Here is a 24,034-nt window from a genome sequence, read left to right on the forward strand (position 1 = left end):
TGGCGCGTCTCATCGCACGTGCCTTTTTCGCTGTACCGCCTACCATATACCATTCGCTGCTAATATTCGGTTTATACACAATACAGGCCTACATCATGGAGCTTACTGCGTAACCGTTTTTTGCGCAGTTTCCCGTCTCCATGAATCCCGCTCGCCTAACTTCTAGGACGCACGCATAGCCACTGTTTGCCAGAGTATAGTGTTCGTGGCTGTCGTAACCGCGTCGCTATCAGATCGCGCGGGCATCATGCATCAAAAAAATACTCGCCGCCGAAACCTACGAAAACTCAACGTAGGTGTGGACGCAGCCGCGCGACGCACTTCGAAAGCTTATCTTTTTTTCCTGTTGGCACTGCGGATTTTGATGTCCACCCATCCGCATGTCTGAAGAAAAAAACCCACGCAAAGGAGGAGGAGGTCTTCTAGTCTTCTAGAAGGCGTTTATTGGAACAATGCCGACCGCTCTATAACCTCGTGACGCTCGACTCACGGCGCGCCTCGCTGAGATTGCGTGCACCGATGGACAGACTCCGAACGGAGCTTGCCAAAACGGGAGATGAGAGGATCGAAAAAAAAAAAAGAAAAGCCCATCTCCGTGCGACTCGTCCGAGAGGCACACGGGCTCCCAAGAAAAACAACGCCCCGGCGAAACGCTGGAGCTTCTTCGGGGCTTCCGCCTCGTTTATATAACCGTGACGGTAAGCCAGCTGGGCTTCGTCTGCCCCGCGTTTTGGCACTGAAAGCGCGCACTTGGCAGCGCGCAGCTAGCTCGATCGCTGATCGCGGGAGGGTGTTTGGCCAGATAACGGCAACGATCACGATGCGACGCGCGTCTGTTACGATGACGCTTCTTTATTCAATTCTTCGGCGCATCCCACGCGTCTCGAGACACGGCCAAGACGGCACTGAAGAGGCGTGGCGCTACTCGGAGTCACTGCGCGTGGTGTTAAAAAGCACCTGGTGTTACGTTCGTAATTAATTTTTCAATCTTTCTGTAGGCCGTGTTCGAACAATCGCGGAGTTTCAAGGACGATGTACAAGATGTTGTTGCTCATTTCTCAACCCTCTCTCTAAAAAAAACAAAACAAAAATTTAAGTGACCGAGAATGCACACTAAGTTGGTTTGATCAGCTTGGTGAGCGTATATAACGCTTATCAGCGCGAAGGTGATGCCACAGCTAATCGACCATATCAAAGGACCCCTCCCATGCTATCGCTTCGCAAAGTTCAGGCGTAGCTATCACCATCACTGCCGATTTATTTACTGACGTCACTGCACTTGCTCGGCCACAGTGCTTAGCTTGTGTTGCGTGAAGCGTCCAGAGGGTGTTGTGCGTAAATCTTAATGCGGGGTAGAGGTTCGGGTAGAAGGGGGGGGGGGGGGGGTTACTTTACAAAATTTGTAGAATGCCAAATCAACCTATATATTTTGTCTCATGCCGACATGTTTCAGTGCCCCAGACTTAATGGCAATCAGCCCCGCAGACTATCGCGGAATAAAGTTTGTTTCGCAGGAAACAATGACGCAGTAAAATTTCATATTTGAATTATCTCGAAATGCATCGCTTTACGAAACGCACGAATTCAATTTATGTGCGTTCTAGTCAGCTACAGCCGGTGAGATAAACATTCACAATCAAAGTTGTCCTCTCATGGTTTACGACATACCACGGAGCCCTTTTTGTGTGCTCGCACTGATTGCCTGTCTACGAGTCATGTGTGACCGCCGCGAGAGAGAGAGAGAGAGAGAGTAAAACTTTATTAAATGTAAATAAAATAAGGCACGATGGTTGGAGCCCTTATTCCAGGGCCAATTCGCTACGAAATGACAGCTTCGTCGCAAGCGATCCACGAGCTCTCGAGTTAACCAAGATGTCACGAGACCGCAGCAGGATCACGCTTTGCGGGAAAATACTGCAACGCACATGTCGGTAGCGCGGCGTGAAGTCGAACCAACCAATCCGCGAAGCCCGCGAGTTTCTCGGTTGCAGGGATAAGAAAGGGTAAATAATGCCAGCGCACTTCACACCAGGTCTACAGATAATGAGTACGAGTATTTGCCGCCCGGATTTCCCCGTGCTCATTGCGGCACCAAGTTATAAGGGCACTGTTACATTAACCGAATGAAAAAAAAGAGGGAAAGAACAAAGCACGTCTCTTAATACGCAAGTACTACGAATTAACGTATCCATTTCTTGCGTCAAAGGGTCTTCCTAGCCTAGTAATTTCAGCGGCAGGGGAAAGGGAGCGAGCTCTTCTTTCCACCGCGCATACGACTGCAGGCGCAGTACATATTGTTTCCTGGTGGCCAGTTCAGCTCTCGAAACAATTACGGAAATTGTAACTACGTAATGCGAGGCTCGAGAACAAGCCAGAAGGGTGTAAGAAAAGAAGGACATAAAAGATTAAAAAACAAAGAGCGAGAGAGAGAAAACAGATTTCTGTACAAGCAAACCACGCAGACTTTGCGTACACAGTAATATACAGCATCACCACTCTCGCCAGAATCCACGCACCTCGTCCTTGGCCTCGCACGTCGGCACTGCCTTGCCGCGTACTTACAACGCAGCCCGCGACCTTTATCATCACGCTTGTAGGGAGGCGGAGGCGCCCGCCCTCCCGCTCGCCCCGCTTTTGCTCGGCGCACTAAGTACACCCACTATATACCGTTCGCACCTGAGCTGCTCGCCTACCCCCGCTCCATCGCTAGCGGAGAGGTTCCCATGACTCACGCGCGAGGAAATTCGGTCCTCCCGAAGGAGGAGAAACAATCTCGAAACAACGCGCGCGTATAATCGCAACCTTCCCCGCGGCCAGGGACCGTTCAGCCTGACCGACCATTATTTACCCGCACGCGGTCATTGGGCCAATGGGACCGGGGCGGCGACGTCTCCAAATTAGAAGCAAAGGGTTGAGCCGAGCTCTCTGCCGCGAAGAGTGTTACGCACGAGATCGCCCGGTCAGCTCTTTCTTGGAGAAACACACTGGGAGGAAAGGAGAGAGGGGGGAGGGAGGGACGAGAAAGAGAGGGGGGGGGGGGGCGATACGGGGTCTTTACCGCTCGGCGCGATGTTGATCCGCGCACACGAACGCGCGGAAGCCGCCGCAGCCGCCAAAGGTAATCACAGGTTTCGCTCGCGCGGACTCGCGAGCCGACGTGCACAAGGCAGCTACCGTATAGAGCGAGGCTGGCTGGAGGCATCGTATGAGCGCGGCGTCTCTGGTAGTACGTGCGTGCGACGCTGTGCCGGGTCCCTGGCCGAACTCACCGCCTTGGGGCAGGGAGCCAAGCCGGACACAATCTACGAAAGTGAGGCTCTCTCCGAGCACGTACTCCCGCACGCACACACTGCCGCCAACAGACGACGGCTCCACCTCTGCCGCCAGTGTGGATATCAAAAGTTTAGCAGGAAACAGCGAACGCGAGAGGGTCGGGAGTACAGGTAGGTGGGGGAGAGTGAGGAGTCTCTTAACTTTACCGCCGATGTGAAAGAGCTGGGAGAGTACGAAGAGGAGATCAACGACGCCATCTTGTAGTCGGGTATAGACGAGTGGAGTCCGTGCCTGCAATCACGTCAACCCCTCCCTTCCCTGCGGTGTTGTGTACGCGCAAATACGCGCTGCGCGCATAGTTGACAGCCCTGGAAGTGGGGTCTAGATAAAGCAAAAGCAGAGCCTTAACGCTGCGGCTTCCAGCGCACGCGCGTCAAGGGCGCTGGCCCCCGTCACCATGCCTCAAGCCAGCCAAATAGGAGGGGGCGTGGTTGCGCGCGCGGACGCGCAGCGAAGATACCCCCCTTCCTCGGCCGGCTGTTTCCGTCGCCACCGCCGCACGCGCGCCGTGACCGACCGAGGACAGCGGCGGCCTATCGGAGGTACCCGACATGCCGCCGCAATCACGGCACAGCCACCGCAGTAAGCAGAGGTGGTGGTGGCACGATCTACTTTCTCTCGAGCGCCTTGCATATTCGACAACGAATGCCATCCGCGGAGAGATAGAGAGAAGGGGAAACGAAGATAAAGAAATGGACGGGTTGCGAGAATTCGCGGGCCTCTGTGTCGGCGCGCCAATTGCCCCTGTGGCCCACCGCCGAATGGCACATCGTGGAGTCGGGGGAAACCTGACACACGAAGCGCCAGTGCTTGGCGCCTTTTTGCGAGCCGCGCGACTGTTTTCGGAATACTGGGCGTCGGGCTATGGAGTGGGAAGACGGTGGGATAAGAACTTACGTGGAAAGCTGATGAGGGGGCGCTGATCGGTTATTGGCGCGTGCCTTGCCCCCCTTCCCAAACCCCCGCCGAGGCATCCCGGATGAGACTTGCTGCTTCCCACCTGTCACAATAGGAGGGGGGGGGGGGAGGAATCTACGCCTTTGATAATTCAAGCGGCGCCGCATTTGACATTTCGTGATGCAATCCTGTCATGGTTTCGATTTCACTTTCGCCCGACGGGCGCCCACATAAACACAGGGACTGCGAAGTTTATTCCTAATAAGAGAGTCACCTTTGTTCTTCTCACCCCGTTTTATTTTATAGGTTTGTCTGTTTTTGGCAGTACGCTTGCGACAATCACGAGTTGTTGCCGAGGCAATAGGTCGACGACACATCGCCTATAGGGCGCCAACCTTTTGCAGTTGTGCAAGAAAGCAAGCCCTACAGAATTACGGTCCTTGCAGCTAGCCATGCTTGCTTCAATGTCGACGGTCTCTATGTATTTTAGCCGGTCCCTTTACTGCTCAAGCACTGCGGATCCCAAGTTGCTCACTTTTCTGGCCTGTTGACGTTTAAACAAAAACCAGTAGCGGGTCGCTATCACGTTCGCATGCCGGATGTAACTTCTTGCAAACGTGCCTTCAAGCTGCACGAATTCAAGTGCCGGGCGTTTGCAACTTTGACCGCCAATCTAATCAATTATATCAAGTGTCTCTCACATTGGCTGTGAAAGGGTGGCGATAAAAACGCCTTTATTTACAGGGACGACCTGGAGGCCTATGAAAAGGTGGGCAAAGTATCGCACGTCTCATATCGGGGAGTATGAAGTGACTTGCTGTGTATAGGATAGCAGCGAGCGATATGATGACTTAGCCATTTTAGCTGGCCACCTTCATCTCGAGTGTATGCGGTGATCCTTGTTTAAACAAAAGTCCCGTCAATGAAAAAAGCGGATTTTCGCGGTGCTCGCTAATTTGCTCATATAGGCCACTGCTATCGCGTTTTTTTTTAAATTCTTTTTTCGGCGATTCCTCTTGACCGAGGCTTTTCTGGTAATTGTATCGTCGAAATTCCCGTTGTCTTACCAATGCATGCCGCTTACATCTGTGCCACAGCCTCGCGAGTCGCTCACCCTGTGCCACGCGTGCTCTGCGCCGCAGTGTCCAAGCGCCAGAGCGCCCCGAACCTGGTGAGCGTCTTCGACCGGCCGCTGAGGCTGCCCGAGGAGGACCCGTACAGCCTGCCGGGGGCCGTGCCGCGCCAGCAGCCGCAGCCGCCCAGGGAGGCGAAGCCACCGAAGCTGCCGCCGAGGGACTTGCCTCGCGTCAGTGTGCCCAGGGTCAGACACGATCCTCTTCCTCACTTCTCGCAAAGTTTGTGGGGGCGAGGGTCACCTAAGGGTATACAGCTGAAGCCGCGGAGGAAGGTTCAATAAGTTGGAGGGAGGGTATTGTATTAACAAAACTGAAACCAGCAAAATGTTGGCCCGACGCGTGATTGTGTCGCGGTGAGCTTTAGCGTGTTAACGCCGCCTCGTCACCCGCGCTCAGCGCACGCTGTTGCGAAGAGAAAACTGGCGCCACCAGCAACGCGTGGCCGCCGCACTCGCGTAGTTGCAAAGAGGACGATAAATGTGCGCGTGGCAATAAAGCAAACCAAGCTGCACGAGCATATCGGAACGAATGTGCGCAGGTTGGCAAAACACCCGAACGAGGACGCGTCGATGAAGAACCTACGAGGAACCAAGCACACTAAGACGAGCCCGCGGAGTGAAGGGTCACGTGTTGGTCCGACTTTTTTTTTATGTAAATAGAAAGGCGAAGCGAATGGATGCACGGAGAGGCGGCTTGCGAAGTCTGGCTGTATGACGTAATGCTCCCTCTTAGTTTATTTTCGTGCTCCGCGGCTGCAGCCTATGGGGTTGCCCTTCAGGTCAGCTGAGAAAACGACAAACGAATTCAACACAATATTAACACAAACTCAAAGCATATAGCCAACATACATTATTCACAGGTCTTGTATAGACGTAAAGAACGATTTGCATGATAGTCCAAAATTATGTGCAGTTTGTTTGTCTTCATATAGACTTGTGTCGTCGCTGTGCGCCATTCTCTTCTGCTCTCTCGACACCTTCTTTTGCACCGATGGTAAGAGCATTTCACACGCTCGCGCATTTGTGGTCCGAAGTGTATCATATGTATGTTGAGAAGGCGTGCAAGACAGCTTCGTTAGATACATTATGCTGTCGAAACACGGCACACGCATGGCTTTGCAACACACATCGGAAAGATAGAAGCCATGCTATTGAAATGATATTTGCGAGGATACTCCAACAGCAAACAAATTACGTTGTTTCGCTTCTGGGTGACATGAGTGCCAGTAATTTTTTGTACTGTCTAAATACGCCAGTGGCGCGAACAGCGGCAAAAATAATGAAAGCTGTAGGCAGTCTTCTAGCTGCACTGCAGTATCTTGTACCTCTGCCCGCGAAGATGACTGTGCTGTGCTGTCAAGTGTAGACGTACGCGTTGCACAACAAGCAATATGCTTAACAGCCCTCGTCATATTCACGATATCACCTAGAGACACTTCACTCAGTACCACCTCTCCGTATTTCTGCCATTAAATATTATCCCTCTTGTACACACAAACCTGTCCTTCCCTCAGATAAATTGCGAAGTTTTTGTTAATTTTCGTCGGATCCTTTACGTCAGATTATTTTGCCAGGCTGCATTGCCGGCCGGTGATGTAACTGTCCACAAATCCTTCTTCTTTCTACTTGCAGCCTGACTACGAGGATGTGGATCCTGCGGTCCGACCTCCAGCTCCTATCAACCGGAAAAAGAACCCTGGTTTCTACGGTAAGTTAACAACATGTCGGCATCATTTTGCCGCACCTGACATCACAACTTCTCGAGTTCCTTGTATGACTGAGGTGTGTTCTATTCCTTGACTTTAACGGCGACGTCAACTGAACCAAAAGTCAGGATGCTACGTACAACGTCTATTCTGTCCCTCCACTGCAGGCATACTTGTGAGAAGACGCTCGAAAGGACTTTTTCGCAAACACGCGAAAGGTGCCAATTGATTGATTGATTGATTGATTGATTGATTGATTGATAGGAAGAGGGGGATAACAAAGATACAGTAGACGGAGAGAAGTGAGAGTTGTGTGGCCACGGGCACCTCGGCTGCCTGTCTGCCTTGCCGGCACCTTAACTGTCGTGCGACCAAAGCATACTAAAGAGAATGGGGGGGGGGGGGGGATGCGTATGCAGATGATTAGGCTGCTTCGTTTTTGTTTGTCTTTTCGAAAAAAAACAAGTAAAGTACCTGATCTCAAGACGATCTGACAGTGTGATCGCATCTAAGCTTATAATATACTATGCCTCAAGTACATACCTATTAACACAGTCCTCGTCATCGCGTAAGAACGGCAACGTCTTCGCTTTCAACCCACGAAAACATAGTACATCATCAAATGCTCTTTCTGAGTCAGGTTCTCTTCCTGGACATCTCATGAGTGAGCGGCATCAAGTCAAGGAAGACATTCGGTCAGTTTACGCGAACCGACAAAACTGTTGAATTGGCGTTCGGCGTTACCGCGTTACCGTTCTGTCATATTGGAGGAGCGTCGGCTCAGGATTGGCCAACGCGAACAGGGTAGATTATTCACGCGGGTCGACCCACGGCCAAACCGACACTCCAGCCGACTGAAAGACGTAATACATCGGACGCCGATTCAACGCGCCTTGCTTGGGTTCGTGTATAATCGCAGCGAATCTGTGTCTGGGCTTGACGAACTTCACTCATGAGACGTCCAGATTAGAGCGGTCGATTTAGCCAGACCCAAATCGCAAGTTTTATGTAAACATGGTTAGCATAAGTCATCGACTGTCAGGTGACCCACAACGAATAACTCGCCTCTCCTGTTCGGTATAAATTTTTCCGCTTTGTGTCGGTCAAAGAGTGGAGCTCTATCCGACCAAAAGACGCACTTGGCATCTCCGAGGCATTTGTGCTTGCACAGTTCCGCCGAGACCATACAGGGACCGCGATCAACGCACGTCTTCGTTAAAGCTTGCATCGTGCACAATCCCGGCAAGAAGTGGCCGCACAGACTCGTCGCAAGCCTAATGTGCGAGACGCGTCAAAACCAACGCAGCGGGGCCTGCGGGGGCCCGCCGGCGTCTCCTTGAACCGTCCGCGTCGAGGGAAAAAGTAACCGTTGCGAGTAAAAGAGCGTGGTAGCCCGTCACCAAGGGGGCCGGTGCCCACGCGCTCGGTTTCAAATGGGCGCAGAAACAACTGTGGAAAAGAAAAACAACAGCAGCCGTGGCCCGAAAGCTCATCTGTCGCCCCGTCAGCCACGGAAAGACAGCCGACGCCCGCGGAGCGATGTCGCTCTTCGCACTCGTTGCCGGCGAAGAAAGCGAACCGGCGCCTACTGACTGGCGTCGCGAGGTCGAGACGCGTGCAAAACCCCCCGCACTTTTGTCTTCGACTCTGTGCACCGCGGAATGCCGTGCGCACAGTGTAGCACAGTGCATGGGGATAGGACGGCCATCTCATACGAAGAAACTATCACAGCGGTGGTTTTCCTGCGGCGGCGGCGGAAATGGGGCAGCGTGGGCGGTATCAACTAATTAACTTATTAAATTTCGAAGTTTTGCGGGCCACAACCGAGATAATGATCGTGAGGCTTGTGCCCTCCCCCCCTCAATAGTGGGGGACATCGGATCAAGTTTGACCAGACACGCGCGTTTGTGTTTTATTAACGTGCGCCTAAATCCAAGTGCACGAGCGTTCTCGCACTTCGCTTCCGTCGAAATGCGGCCGCTGCGGCCGGGATCGGACCTGCGGCCTCGAGCGCAGTATCCAGCAGCTAGGGCACGGGCGCGTTGCATGCAGAGCGGAGCCAGCTCAGTAGAGCCGGCACAACGTGCAGGAATATTTGTCGGATGTAGCGAAGAGTATAGAAGTACTAAGCTCTGTATAGTGAAGCGCCTGAAGATACTCGGATATAGCGAAATAACTGCAATGTTCCTCAATAGATTTGGGGTATAGTTAGACCACTGGGACTTCTGAAGGGCGTGGCACCTTCCTTATAGTGCTTCGCGGTCTTCGATATATGACTTGCACAGATATATCGGGGAAGTTTCTCTCTCTCTCTCTCTCTCTCTCTAGCTCTCTCTCTTTGTAACGAATTCCGAATGTTAGCGCGATGGAAACCGTATCCGCCAGTCGTCACCGGCGGCAGCGCGCCGTTGCGGCGAGCGGCCAACGTCGTCAGTCGGGGAACGCCGAGAACGGGGACAGCGCGTAGGTCGGTGCAGGTTCGCAAGGGCTGCAGTTTGCAGACGGCCCTTTTTTGAGAGAATCCTCGAGCGCGCGCGCAGGACGCTCTTGCGGTGTTGGCAGTACAGCGCGCGCGCGCTTTCAGTTCGTGGGAGGCCCTTGAGACGCCGCTCGGGGGGGCTTCCTTCCTACTCTAAATGGGACGTGCGTGGCTGGCCCCCGCCTTCTCTCACCGTTGTATAATCCCAGGTACCGCGCGGCACACGTATCCGATACGCTGGCTCTCTGTAGTGCGACCTTTCGTGTTTTTTTTCTTCTTCTCTCTATTTCTCTTTATTTGAAGATGTTCTTGTTTTTTTTGTTGGTTAGCTCTCCCATGCTCAGCGTAAACGTGCATAAAGTAGACAAACAAGGAAATAAAGAAGGAAGGAAGAAGACAGCGTTCCCACCTCCGCGGCGATTGTATAACGTGCGGGTGAATCTCAACAAAGGAACGCCGGCGCAGCCTTGGAGCGTGCATGTATGACGCGCTCCACGTCACAATGGCGCGCATAGCGAAACAGGCAGTGAGCTTCTCGTGCGAATCGTTCCAAAGCACGGATGTTGCCCCCCCCCCCCTCGCCTCCTCTCCGCGCGCTGAGCTCTAAATCAGCAGGCGCGAGATGTGCTTATCTTCAGGCTTTTTATCAGGGGACTGCCGTTTTCATGAGAAAACACGTTTTTCAGTGTCATAAAGAATGGGATATATATATATATATATATATATATATATATATATATATATATATATATATATATATATATATATATATATATATATATATATATATATATATATATATATATATATATATATGTATATATATAACGAGAATATTATTATACGACGAGTGCTTAATAAATGAAATAAAGAAGCGATAAATTGATGAAAATGAATGTGGATGAAAATACAACTTGCCGTAGGTGGGGAACGATCCCACAACGTTGGCATTCGTTCGTTCCCCACTTGCAGCGAGTTTCTCCATCCACTTTCATTTCCATCAATTTCTCGTTGCTTTATTTCATTCATTAGGCACAAGTAATTTCCCCTATGTTGTCCTTGGTGTCAGTGTTTGTTGGCTTCCTATGATAAAACTAATAAAAATCGGGCCCCTCGGTTGTCTACGCATTGAATTATAGACTGAAAGAGTGACATATAGAGTGACTGAGTTCTTAAAGGACTTGTTGATGGATGATTCGATTTATCTCTAAGGAAGACACAATGGCATGAACTGATACACCCACACAGAAGGATAGAAAGTGGGTCGCACCCGTGTTCTCTTTGTGTGGTTGTCTCGCCTTGCGTTGTTGCGTTTCCCTTGCGGTATCAGAGCAAGAAAGCGAAACCATCACAAGAACACAACACACTTCACGGGCGGCACTCGTCCTCTCTCAGCTGCTTTTGTCTCTCTCGGCACGTGTGACCAGCTTGATCAACGCAAATCACGCCGCTGCGCATGCGCGTAACAAATTTGCCCCCGTTCCTCCTGTGCAACAAGACGGCGTGCTGACGTAAGGCCCCGATTCTCAAGAGCAGCTACGTGTGCATGTCCCTGGATGTGTAACGCATCTGAAAATTTTCTTGGGCACTGCGACAACCTGTAGCGAGCATATTGCTCATAATGGCTCTGAGACGTTTTCCGAGTCGTCTCAGAAGTTGTGGCTTTCGGGATACACGAAAAATATTCTTGTCCGCGGACTGCTCACTGGGCTAACCACAGAAAGTACTTGCATAACAGCCTTACCTAGAGAATAATTATCATCTCGACAGTTTGCACAATGTCGAGTACAGTTGGCGTCGCACTAAGTGTCAATGCTGAACCTTAGGGACTATAAATAATTCTCCTCGTAATCAGCTCGGAAAAGAATCGCCGATTCGTGTAATCGTATCATAAGAAAGTACACGCTCAAGTTGTGGCCCTGCTACCGCCAAGGTTCCCCGGAAAGAAAATGAAGGCAAGCACACGTCAACAAAGAACTTCGACGAGGCCCGATCTGCCGTCGTAAATGCTCGCGTTGCTTATTGCAGCTCTCGTACAATATTGCTACTCTAGCACGGCTTGCATGCGGCTGTCGTTGCTTTGTCTTTACCAGACCTTTACCATTATATTTTGTTCTCTAGATTTGTGGCACTCCAAATGAGCGCCGCCTTGACATGGTCGCGGCGTGAGATGCTAACACCGAATCGTTCTTCACACAGATGACCCGTACTATTGCGGCTTCCGGGCGCGCGTGCCCAACTTCGCCAAGCGTGGCCAGGAGGACGGCCACCACCCGGCATCCGGTGCCATGGCGGCCGCTCCCATGCCGCGAAGCCACAGCCAGAACTACCTGAGCCTCTTCAAGGGACCCGAACGATCCATCTACGACTCGGCTTACGGAAGCTGCTCCACCGTCACGCACCGTAAGTGTGGCAACCACACGCAAGCGGATGCCTTGCTTTCTGCTCTTCTTTTTTTCTTTTTTTCAGTTCACAGCGCCAAACTACGCGAGGTAAAATGTAAACGTCTGCTTCTGCAGTGAGCGCTTGTAATTTGCTTGAGTACGCCTGGACATGCACCGCGGATTCTCTTCCAACGATTAGAATGAAAGAAGCTTGATAGCTGTATCCGCGTGTAAGCCACATAAATGTCGTGTAGCTTATTTCTGACGGCTAATCAACAAAACTGTGATGCGTAAGGATGAGAGATACCAAACTGTGGATTTCACTTCTGAGAGATCCACATTTAATTCGCGGACCAATGTATCAGAATCTTGAGGAATTTTACTTATGAAGTGATGGACACGACCAGCTCACGATGTTGTGCCAATATCGGTGCCACGTCTTCCGATTCATTATCCCCTGTGGTGTAGCACTAATGTGAATATTCGACTGCCGTGGTCATCCTATACACCTAGTGGTTTGCCGACGCTCTTATGGAGCTGGAGATGTGTTTAAACCCACCGCTTCCACTTTCCTTGCTGCGATAGGCACATGTTTCTTAAGAAAGCGAAGAACTTCCGTTGCAGCTGTCTCAGATATGCTTGAAAACAGCACGCACACACGCACACACACACATGTTATATGAGTGAGCGAAGAACATTTATTCCAGGTCCGGCGAGGACGTGAACTCGTCGCACACATGTTATATAGTGGGACACTTCTGTCCCATTATACATACTGTCGTGCGCGTGCAGACTAAACTCCACTCGCCAGTCAGCGCTTGTGCCGTCTTGTCTTTCACGCTGTTCTCAAGTATGGAACCCGATCCAGTCAGTCTATTGTCCCACGTAATTAGCCGCAGTGTCAGCTTCGCGGGAATGTAATGACGACAGATTTAGGCCTAACGCGTCGTACTGACCCTCTCCGTCTCTCTCCGCCTACTCGCAGACGCACCAACAGCAGGAGCAGGAGATCGAGGCTTCAGCGGCGGCGGAAGCGGCGGCTCCAGCGGCGACGACGACTACTCCAAGATCTACGGCCGCATCGGCCGGGGAGGACCGAGCGGCCCCTCGTCGGCCTACAACCAGCTGCCCCGCCAAGTGTACGTCGGCGAGTGGGAATGACAGGCGGCCCGCGACGGGGTCGCCTCCCGTCGTCGAGGCCGCCAGCCTACCGTTCCGCTGTCGCAGCTACCGAACCCGCAGCAGCCCCTCGCGTCGCGACTTCCCCCGCCACTGCCGCAGCCTCGGTGCTCGAGGTCCCTGCCGACCGGCGCCGCGGCCCCACAGCCGCCGCCCGCCTGGAAGCCGCACAAGAGAAGCGCCCTCTACGGCCGAGTCAGGGCCGTCTTCTCCACCGGGAAGCACTGATTCGAGCCCCGACCGCCAAGCATGTGCGCGAGAAGAGACCGCAAGCCGAGTGTGACACGCGACACTTTCTGCAGCGCAGAAACTGCTCGAAGAACAGGCAAGACGGCATGGCCGAGACATCTGCTCTGGTTTCTGCTATCCTCTGGTACCGCCTGGACAAGGCAAGCGACGAATGCGGAGACACGGAATTGTGCTCTGCGTAGCGTGCCTAAAACCCAGGTAGCAACTTCATGGCCGGCAAAAAACGCTGCCTCGCCTGCTATCGGGCTCCCGAAGCATGCCTACGTTTCTGCTGTCAAAGACGCCACTGGCAACACGTTTGGAACGTGGTGCATGTCGTGGAGGCCACCATGTGCTGCGCCACCACCTCTAATGACGAAGCAAATGAGCAAGAAATTGGAAAACGGTCGCGGCTGGACTCGTCTTGCATGTTGCAACCATGAAGAAACCACGGGCCGCTTTCGTCCCGGAAAGTGAGCCACGAAATTTCTCACTCGGCTGCGGTGTTGTTGCCAGACCTGAGGATCGCGCACGTCGTCCAATTTTCGCCAAGGGCGACAGACCAGGAGGGCGAATTCCGAGGGACATCCGCTGCCGATGTGCCGTGCCGCGGCTTGTTCGTCGAAACAGTGCTTCCAGATTTCGGGCAGGCGGTTGAACTACGGCGGCGCGAAAATACGTCTTCAGTCTTGCCATGTGGCGGTTCGTCGAAGTCACGAGGTTTAGGACCAGATACCTGGTCCAGACGAGCCGATCGCATCGGGTCCGCGGCTCTATGAGGAACAACGTCTTTTATTTCAGTGTTTGTTTTGCATTTGTTTATCGGTGTGCCTGTGCTGCGTGCCCGTGCGTGAATGTGTGTGGCAGGTCGAATGCGCGAGTGAAGAGTGGCCAGCGCCGCATAGCGGGAGGTCGCTTCCTCAGCGAGGAAGGAGAGAAGGACACGTAGGGCGGTTCCGAGTGCCCCGTTATGCAGCAATGATCGAGCGACGAAGCGGTGTTCTTTATTTTTCAATTTTTGCTTTTGAACGTGTGCACTGAAACTACTGTGAGACTGTTGCGACCAGCCTGACTGTACATTTTAGGAACCAAGCAAACACATTCGTCGTCGCCACTGACTCCCGCGGCGAGCGCGAAGCAGTGCGCCTCTGCTTGCGATGTTTGTTGTGGTCTCTCCTCTGTTTCTTACTGTTCCAGCCGCACGCAGACGTTCTAGCAGTCAAATGTGGCTGACGATCGCTTCCTTTGTTTACTTGTTTATTTTTCTTTTATCCTACGTTGTTATCCTGATCGCCTGTAGACGAGACAGAACGCTTTGCGCTTGAACGCGAGCTAGTGTCTCGCATGTCGCTTTTATTTCATTGTGGTTATTGTGTTTTATTCTAAGCAGTAGAGATGAACGTCGTGGAACCCCGACACTTGCATTGCAGATTCCTAATCGCAAACGAAATGCTCCCATCGCGAAGCCAGGAAAGTAGTACGCTCATTCTATCCAGTGAACTTTAGTTCTGAACATAACCGGCACAAGTAAGAACACTCTGGGCTTGTTCTTGGAAGTCTACGTACACCGTTGATGGCGTAGAGATTTCCTCTGAACAGGCAATGAGTACTGGATCAGCACACCTCAAAGTGCTGAAAATGAACTCGCACGGTCACCTCACTAAGATAAGAATGGGGTATCCTCGATGTTCCCTTCTGCAAGTTGTCCTTTTGCCTTGGTTTGTTCTACGTGCGTAATACTTGTTATTGTTACACCGGAGCCCCTGCATTTGTACTCCACTGTATAGATAGTTTGCTCAGTGCTTCGTGTTACCCTTATTTTCGTTTCTACTGCGTTGTGTTGCAATATCTACGCGTTGTACTCTTTCTCGCTACTTTTTCGCGGAATTCTACTGCAGCAACTGGCTGGGGAGCAAAACGACAACGCTGTCAAAAAAGGGAGTGCTTCCAAAGTGGAAGAAAACAACAGTGCTTTTGTTAAGTTCATCATAACAATGAACAGAGTCTGATTAATCGAACAAGCTAGCACAGCCAGAAATCTGCTGCGGAAACTCGGTGGGAATGGTAAAGCCATTCTGGTAGCAATGATGGCTCCCCAAATAATAGTGACGTCCAGCTGCCGTCACATAGTTCCGAGAGTTGCAGTGTTATGCATTGCCATCGTGCACCCCACATCATACGCAACTTAGGTCGCAATGAAGTTCACAGACCCCGTAACCTTTCTCCATGAAGTTTCATTTCCAGCCATTCGCGGCAGAAAGTTATTCGTAATTTTCAGAAAATTGAAACCACGAAAAACGACCGAACGAGTATGTTTACTGTTGGTCTGACATTCCCCCAACCTTGTTTTTTGTTTTCTTGTTCGCACTTTCTTGTCTTTTCGCTACTTCAAGACAGTGTTCAACGTTGCCAACCCACTGATGACACCTAATTGTTCTCCTTACTTACGTGTCCTGTTGTTGACGACGATGATGTCCGGTAATGCTAAGTTAATGACCTGCAAAAAAAAAAGAAGAAAAGCTCTTTTGCTTCGTGCTGTTGTGGAGAGAATGTACGAAGTGTGGCGTCTGCGCACCGTATGGTGACGCACATACCTCTCGCCGGAAGAAGGCCCGTCGAGGAAGGTAAAGGAGGAAACAAAAGAGGGAAGAAACTGCCAAGCTTGTTGTTGTAATTACAAGTTGTTTTGACTAATTTCTTCGTTATTTAATGAACTCGTGTAGCTTGTTTCATTTTTTTTTCCTTCGCGAGAAGTTCATTGCTAATAAAAACAAGACTTTCAGACGTTAAGTGTCTTGTGCTCAATTCATTTCCCTCGAAGTTGCGAGGCGCCTGAGCAGACGACAGCATGCCAGCTTCAATGGTGAAGCCTATTTCGGGGTGCTCAGAAACTGTTGTACTCAGTCCTTTAGAGAGAGGTACACCTTCAAGCTTCCGTAAAGTTGGCCTCAGAATATAAGGAGGAGCCCAGAGGAGAGGGCGGGGTGTGTGAATTGTAGCAGACAAAAATAAAATAAAATAAATCTGGTCGCGGCAAGGTAAGCCGAAGTTGAGCAGCACCACTGCACATGTTGAGTTAAGGCATGCAGCATGTCTGCGCACTGGTGCCGTATTTGTGCTGGAAGCGGCTTTCCTGAAACCTGAAGGTGATTTTCGGCATCTCTCGTTAAACAATTACCGTGCTCCCATTGCGGCTGAAGCTTGTTCTGTTTTTGTGGCCCTATATTTTACAATTACACTGGACCGAAGTAAGCTGGCCAAAGTGTAACTGAGGTGCAGACTTGAATTAAAGAGTAGTAAACTGAATAAAGCATCGCACAGAATCGAATTGAAGGAATTTAAAGATAACAAATGAGCGGGAAGCCTCTGGCTAGTGCCATCTGGATGAATAGTCTCAGTCAAAGCAACAGGGCTCGTGAAAGATACATATTATATAGGGTGTCCCAGCTAACTTTAGCCAAGGTGATCAACAATAGAATAATTGAAAAGAGACACTGTGCAAGATACGATTTTAAGACGTACGGTGTTTGGTTGTCAGACCTCTGCTGACTGAACGTAACTGCATCTGGCACCTTGTCTTTTAAACATCTTTTTTGTTGAACAGCTTGGCCAACGTTAGCTGGGAGACACTCTATAGGGGCCAGGCACTTGTCGTAGGTGTCAGCAGCGTTTCAACGAACAGCGCCACCAGTGTCAGAGACACGACAGCCCGGACGAGAAATTCAGTGTGCAAGTCTCTTCGCTGTAGGTTTGAAACTTACGGTTGTCAATTAGGTGTAACGAAAATGAAACGTTAGCACAACTACTTGCGTTGTTAAGGGGGTTTATTCGAGTCGGTCGACTGTGAGCATCAAGGCTCAGCAAGATGGCGAACTGGCCCCGAGCCGCGCGATGGCGACGAGAGCGCCGGTCTTCTTCCTCAGAATCATTCTGGCCGTTGAAGGGCAGTCATATATTAGCCATTCTGGCAATCTAGGGCGAGCTTGAGGTGAGCTGATCGTAATGCTCCTTCAGCCGGTCGATGTGCGCAGTCTCGCACCCGCAACGACGCAGATCTGAAGACGGCGTAGCGGGTTCCAACACGTAATTAACTGGGGATGCTTGCACAACCACGAGGTGGTTACCATAATACTTTGTGAGGAGCTTCCAGGCACGTACCCACGAGGCTCGTTACCGCCCTCTCGCCACCGAAATTTTTAAGTTCACAGTGGTTCACAGTAGGCAGGCCTGCCCACGGTGAACCAGTTCACGCCAGTGCATGAGAAGTTCATAAATTGTCCAAGTTAATTTCAGCGATGCAGACACAACGTGACACTCGAAACGAATGCCGAGGTGGAGACGTAATGCATGCGTTATGTTTCGGGCGACTAATCTGCACCAAGTGCGTAAATTTGATATGCCCCGAACAATTTACTTACGCCTCGGAAGCCGATCATGCAGAAATATGATCGGCTTCTGAGACGCAAATACACGCCGCGCGTGCGTAGACACAGCAGACGCACGTCAGCGAAGTTCATGGTTTCGGCGGCGCTTTTGCCCGTATGCTGCGTCGTCTGCTGCGTTGCTGATTCGCACCTGTAGATCTGCACTGGTCTGCATCACCTTCGGGCACCGACAGTAGAGAGGGTGCAGAAAAGTCGTGAATCAGCTCAGAACCAAACCTTGGAAACCTTGGCCTGGTTTAGAAGGCGCCATTGTTGCACCATTGAAACGAATAGTTCAGATAGTTCACGTGGTGTAGGCCAATCGAACAGATCTACACGCTGAAAGCATGCCGCCAATAGTTCTCTTGAACCGTTCTTGTTAAGTAATTCGTCTGAGCATGATAAACGGTAGTGGTACGCTAAATTTTTTTTACATTCGGAGAGGAGCGACTTGACAGCAACATGTGAAAGTAATACGCGGCCGCGATCCCTCAACATTTCACCTGGCGCGTTTATTCAGCGCAATAAAGTTGCGCTGAATAAACGAAGTTGCGTCGCGTGGTGTTGCGGCAGGTAAGGCTGCAGTTTCGGCATACCGTGTCAAATGACCTACGGTGACGACGATCCAATGGCTCCCAACGTCCGTGCACCCGGAGGAGGTACCTATAAATCAATGTCAACGCGATCAAATGACCTGGTGGGGCAGGGGAGGGGCTGGCATGGTGAGGCGGGGAGATGAGACACTGACTTGTGATGCTGGCAGGCTAAAGGCAGGAGTGCATACATTAATTTTGTGAACGAAGTTGTACATCCTACGCCAGTGGTATCACAAGCGATGTCGCGTGTAAGACGCTCTGCTGTGGCCAAATTGGGGGTCGGAGAGAAAAGTGGAGCAAAAAGCAGCCCGAAGATGGCGTGGTACTACTAAGAGCTCTATGCGGCCGTCGTACTGGTAGTTGCGGCAGTGCAAATGTCCGTTGCAGATGGTGAAATGCAACGCCTGACGGCGTAATGCCCGAGACGCTGTAGTCATAGAAGAGTGTCAGAAAACCTAGGAGTGTGGCAATAGGTGTTTTCATTGTTTTGAAGCCATGTCGAGGCTTTCGAGTGGCATGGTATTATGACTAGGTACAGAGCTATATAGAGGCACTGTTGTCGTCTGAAGTGAGTGGGAAGCAGGAGAGGACATCAGCGTCAGACTGACTGCTCCCTGAGCGATAGACAACGTGGATGTCATAGTAGTGGACGCGGAGCTCCCAGGGAACGAGGCGGTCGGATGGATCTTTCAGAGAAGACCACCAGCAAAGAGCGTAATGGTCTGTTACCACGTCAAAAGATCGGCCATACTGACATAGGCGGAATTTTAAGGGGCCCATACGATGGCCAGACACTCCTTTTACAGCAAAGCTGTAAAATGAGTGTCTGCCCCCAATGCATTTGTCGTGTCCGTGGGCAAAAACTCAACCAAACACAGCGGGAGGCGTTCCTTGCAGCACCACCAGATGTCGCTCGCCTCCGCGCATCCGTGGCGGCGGCGATGCCAGCGGTGCGCGGGAAAGCCGCCAGAAAGCTCGCCTTCGCACATAGCGTTCTGCTATGTTCAGACTACGTTCGTAAGGCGCCGATTTTTCGTAACATGCGTAAGCGGAAGCGCAACAAGCGTATGCGTCTAGTTCAGACTGCGAACGTAAAGGTACCAATGTACGCAATTCACGCAAAAATCATGGGTGAGAGTGTTAAAGGGTCGGCAACATTTAGGACTGTGACGACCGTTGCGACACAGCCAATGACCGATAAGCTTTTAGTTTTCAACAACCGGTGACGACACTTCCGTCCTCCCGTCTGCAGACAGCTCCGGGCGCGGGAAGTGCCATTCCGCCATTCCCTGCGCACGATAAGGGTGGCTGTGTTCGTGAAAATTTGTGCAGTGCGCCTTGTGAGACTGTTTTCAGTTCATCGGGTTTATCCGCCGAGGAAATCGATGGCCGCAGATGCTTGCTCCGAACTTGGATGAGTGGTCTCACTAGGTTTTCAAGGAAGCGAAACTGCTGGGGCGACAGGCGCATGAAGTTATGAAACATCACAGCGTCACCAACTCGGAGCTTGGCGAAACGGTTGTGAAAATCGCCGTCCACGGCCCTGTCGAGAAATACATGCCGCTCCCAAACCCTTCTGCGTCGCTTTCGTCGTCCTTGTGCAATTGAATACATGACTATAAGTTTGTTTTGAACGTGAATTTCTTCAATCTCGGCCAGCGGTCGCATGTTGACAGGAGCCATATTGGACCGCTGGTGACGTCGATTCTGCAGCTCCAAATTTGATTGGCCTGTTGTAAAAGCCGTAATTTACGCTGCAGTAAATGTGAACAAAGGTGCCGGCTTAACTGCCGTAACTTTTTTTACAGCCGTTACGTTCGATACGCCGAAAGAGCTGTTACGCGCGTTTACGACAGTAGTGTGAACATAGCTTTCGCCGCAAGCGTTTCCCAGTAAAGATTACGCTTGTATAAGCTGCAGTCACCTGGAAGCGGCAATTGTAGCATACGAAGCAGACAGTGACGTAACTTAACGTTCGTATGTAAAAGAGGAGCCCGCCTAGCAACTGATTTCATTTGTGTTCTGATATCGCTATGGAAAGGCCACGCATAGTGAGGTCTCCCGAAGGGTGGCGTGAATACGATTAGCAGCGACGGGATCAGCAACATCAATATGCACAACGGCTTCATGGTCAGGATACGTAGGACGCGTCGTTTCCTGCCCTAAACAAGCCACAGACAGTTAGCACGCCGGAAGAGCAGCGCGAATACGATGAGCAATGAAAGGAACAAAAGTGTGACTATGCCAACGGCGTCGTGATTAGGCTCGGCAGAACCCAGTTCAAGGCTACATTACATTTCTCTGCCGGATCAGGTGATACCACTGCTTTGCTTGTTAACCACCTTAAAAGCTTAGATTGAAGCCCTTTCTTTTTTTGTCAATGTGTCTCGGGTATTGTGAGGCCAACGTCAGGTTTACGTTGCGCGAGTACGGCTCCTCGTCCGACACCACTGGTGTCATTCTGAAGTTCAGTTTGTGCGTTCGGGTCAAAGTGCTGCAAAATTGGCGGAGACGTAAGTAGTCGACGGATAGTCATGAAGGCATTATAAAAGCCTCCGACCAAGTGAAAAGTGCATTGTTACCCTGTAAAAGTTGAGTCAAAGCACCGTACCAAAATTACGGACGAAACGTGGAAACAAGAGCATAAACGAATGAAGCTACGCAGTGGCTTCAACGTAGTGAGCTGGGGAAACTGATACAGCGCCGAGTTTGGCAGGATCAAGAAAAATGCATTCTTTGCTGACTACGTGGCTTAATATAGTCAGTTGCCGAGCAGCGAACACACACTTTTACAGCGAAGCTGCATATGGCTAGCCGATTCATCCGTCCGTCCGTCTGTCACCTGTACACTGAAAACCCACCCGGCGCAACCCCACGCATATACGTGAAAAAAGAAAAAAAAAGAAAAAGAGAGGCGCACGATTGGCTGCGCCAGTGGTGACGTTGTTGCTCTCCTCCGCAGCCGAGCACGCGCGCAGCAGTTTCTCTCTGGCTCCGAAATGGGTAGGCCATGCGTCATACGTACTCCTGAGGAGCAGGCAGCTTTCGATCAGCAACGCCGCGAGCAGAACAGGGAATGAGCTCGTCTATGCCACGTCGATGCTGCAGCCCGGACACAGTAGGCTAGTGCTGCCGAGCGCAAGCAGCAATTGCTTACCGAAGATCCGGCAGCCCACCAATCCGACGTTTATTGAATCATCATGATTAACCCCGTGATAAACACCGGAGCCGCACGTTTCATCTTTGCTGGTTGACCATCTGTACGGAGTTCTTGGGTGGTGATACTTAAAGTGAAGCTTTCTTTGCTGATATCGAGGCACATTTTCGTACTTCCCTCTGACGACGAACGCGTCCAACAAGATGATGGCGCCATTAGAACGTTGCAGCGAAGAAGTAGTTTTAGCGTTTCAAGAATAGAGTTTCATACGATAAAGTCACTATAGCGCTAGTGTCTACGGGAGCTGCAAGCAGGATGATTCAGCGAGCATGGGAATGGTGGTTAGCACACGGAATTGCCTAAACTTCGTCCTTCTGGCTTTAAAACCGTTAACTTTGCAGACCCGTCATTTTTAACAAAGCACGGCGTTATAAACAATTAATTAGTCATGATTAATTTGCCGGAGAGCAGGATTCAAACGCAGGGCCTCTAGCACACAAGCCTGATATGAAAACAGTAACGCCACGGACGCTTTCTTTTTCTTTATTGCCGGTTTTTTAAGGACAGCAAACGCACAATTAATACACATACTAAGAATTCATAACATTAATAAGGCTAAAAAGGAACGCCAGCTATTCTTAACTGTCCTGTTGGAGTTAACAGTGCTTCAAATGCACCAAGTCATCCAGCATATTCATCCATACCGGAGGTTCGTCTTGGTTCGAGTTCATACATCCATGAAAATTTTTTATGAAACACTCGAGAATCGGGACCCTCCCTCCACATATAACGAGATAACAAAGTACTTTTATCTAGACCGCAGAATATACAGCACACCTCACAATAAGCTCACCAGGCCTCAAGCCCTCACGTTCAGAATGCTTCAAACAAACACGTACCCCACGCAGAACAGACTACATCACTACATGACTGACCTACACAAAACATATTGCGAAAATCGCCATAGCACACTAGGCGTACATCACTTGCTCTGGCCGTGTGGTCGGACCCACGCAAACAAGGATCAAGACTCCGCCAGCCTACAAGAAGCATTACGCAGCACGGATCTGGCGGAGCAGCTATGGGCCGTCCAGCGAGCCCACGATGTGGCCAGGGAGTTACAACTCCCGGTCCCAACGTGGGAGTAGCCCGCTCTATGGGACCTTGCGTCCCGTAGCTCGCAGGACCTCTCATTAAGGTTATTCAATCCAATCTATGGCAGGTCGGGCATCAGTATCTGCATTTCAAACAGCCATTCCTGTATTCAAGAGGCTGTGCGTGCACCTCAACGTCACCGTGTCATAATGCAAGCCTCTCGTTTTATCCGTCGGCAGGAAGGGAATTCCACATGCAGAGACCGGCAATTCTTTTTTAACGTTGGCTTGAGGATGTCCCATAAGAATACCGCATCCCAGCTGTGCAGGAATATGCGGTCGATCGTTTCTGGTCTTTTGGAAATTATGCAGTTTGTATTCCAGGGAACAAATATACCCTTTTCCTTGAGCCAAGGCTTGACAGGAAGCGTGCCACTATGAAGTTGAAAAAATAAAGACTTTGTTAATGCTCTCGCTAGCATCCTCCTTACCCTTTTTAGAACGTCTTATCCGGGCCCGATAGCGTACAAGATAGGATACAGCCGTTCCGGCAACATAATATCTACTGGGTCCTTACACAATTTCTTGCGCGTAATTCCACTAAAATATTCTAAAGGAAATCGTACACACAAAACGTTGATAGAAGAAACAACTTCATGAAGAAAACCACACATACTTTGCCGACTCATGGCATTTGCAGAAACGACATAATGCGATAACAAACACATCGCGCAGTCTTGTTTGAATGATTGTTCTCAGGAAATCGTTGTCCTCATCTCTAACAAAAACAAACATGCTTGCAGAAGAAATCGGACATCCCTGACACGTAGCTGACTGGACTTTGATGCTTTCGCTGAGACGTTCGTTAATAATCATGTTTGCTGAACATCGGGAATACACTACCTTTACCCCTTAAGAAAAAGTGTGTCTACCAAGTGGACACTTCCAAATTCCCTGAATTTTCCAGGTTTTCCCTGAGTGCCCTTGCAAAATTGGCTGAATGACAGAGAACTTTGTTTTATGTCAAGGCGGGCTGACAACATGCCGCTCGGTGGTGTCACTCTCTAGTAAGCATGTTAAAAAAAGAACTTAATCCAGTTTGAATTATAAGGACTAGTGTTTATTCTATTCAAAAAGAAAACAGATGGGAGAGGTTAGTAAAATGCACAGAGAAAAAAATATATCTTAAAAAAATATGGTGAAACCCATTGTCGAACATTCCCAAGTACGAATGAAAAGGGGATGCATACACAGGCAAATATTTTCGAATATGAGCTATTTCCATCAACTGATAGCAAGATCATTGATGTGAGACTCGAACTTATTGGTCACAAGTGAGATTCTCTCTCAACAGCTGGAAAGTCAACCTCAAATGTCCAGGCACACTCTCAGCCCACGCACAACGCCTCAGTGTTGCGCTTC

At 50.5% G+C, this 24,034-nt stretch overlaps 1 protein-coding gene across 4 annotated transcripts in view; it reads left to right on the forward strand.

The window, feature by feature from the left end:
• The window catches only part of LOC135912847 (uncharacterized), a 335,829-nt gene extending 319,698 nt beyond the window's left edge, over window positions 1–16,131 (forward strand). For 3 of the 4 annotated variants that reach the window (XM_070536050.1, XM_065445403.2, XM_065445406.2), the window contains 4 exons: window positions 5,373–5,551; window positions 6,998–7,073; window positions 11,750–11,953; window positions 12,920–16,131. In XM_070536050.1, the coding sequence (XP_070392151.1) occupies window positions 5,373–5,551; window positions 6,998–7,073; window positions 11,750–11,953; window positions 12,920–13,095 (635 nt within the window). In that variant the 3' untranslated portion in view covers window positions 13,096–16,131. The remainder of the gene's footprint in view (window positions 1–5,372; window positions 5,552–6,997; window positions 7,074–11,749; window positions 11,954–12,919) is intronic. The other variant, XM_065445404.2, reaches the window with a different exon arrangement.
• The last annotated feature ends 7,903 nt before the right edge of the window (window positions 16,132–24,034 follow it).

Source organism: Dermacentor albipictus, chromosome 3 (assembly GCF_038994185.2).
Source record: "Dermacentor albipictus isolate Rhodes 1998 colony chromosome 3, USDA_Dalb.pri_finalv2, whole genome shotgun sequence".
NCBI lineage: Eukaryota > Metazoa > Arthropoda > Arachnida > Ixodida > Ixodidae > Dermacentor > Dermacentor albipictus.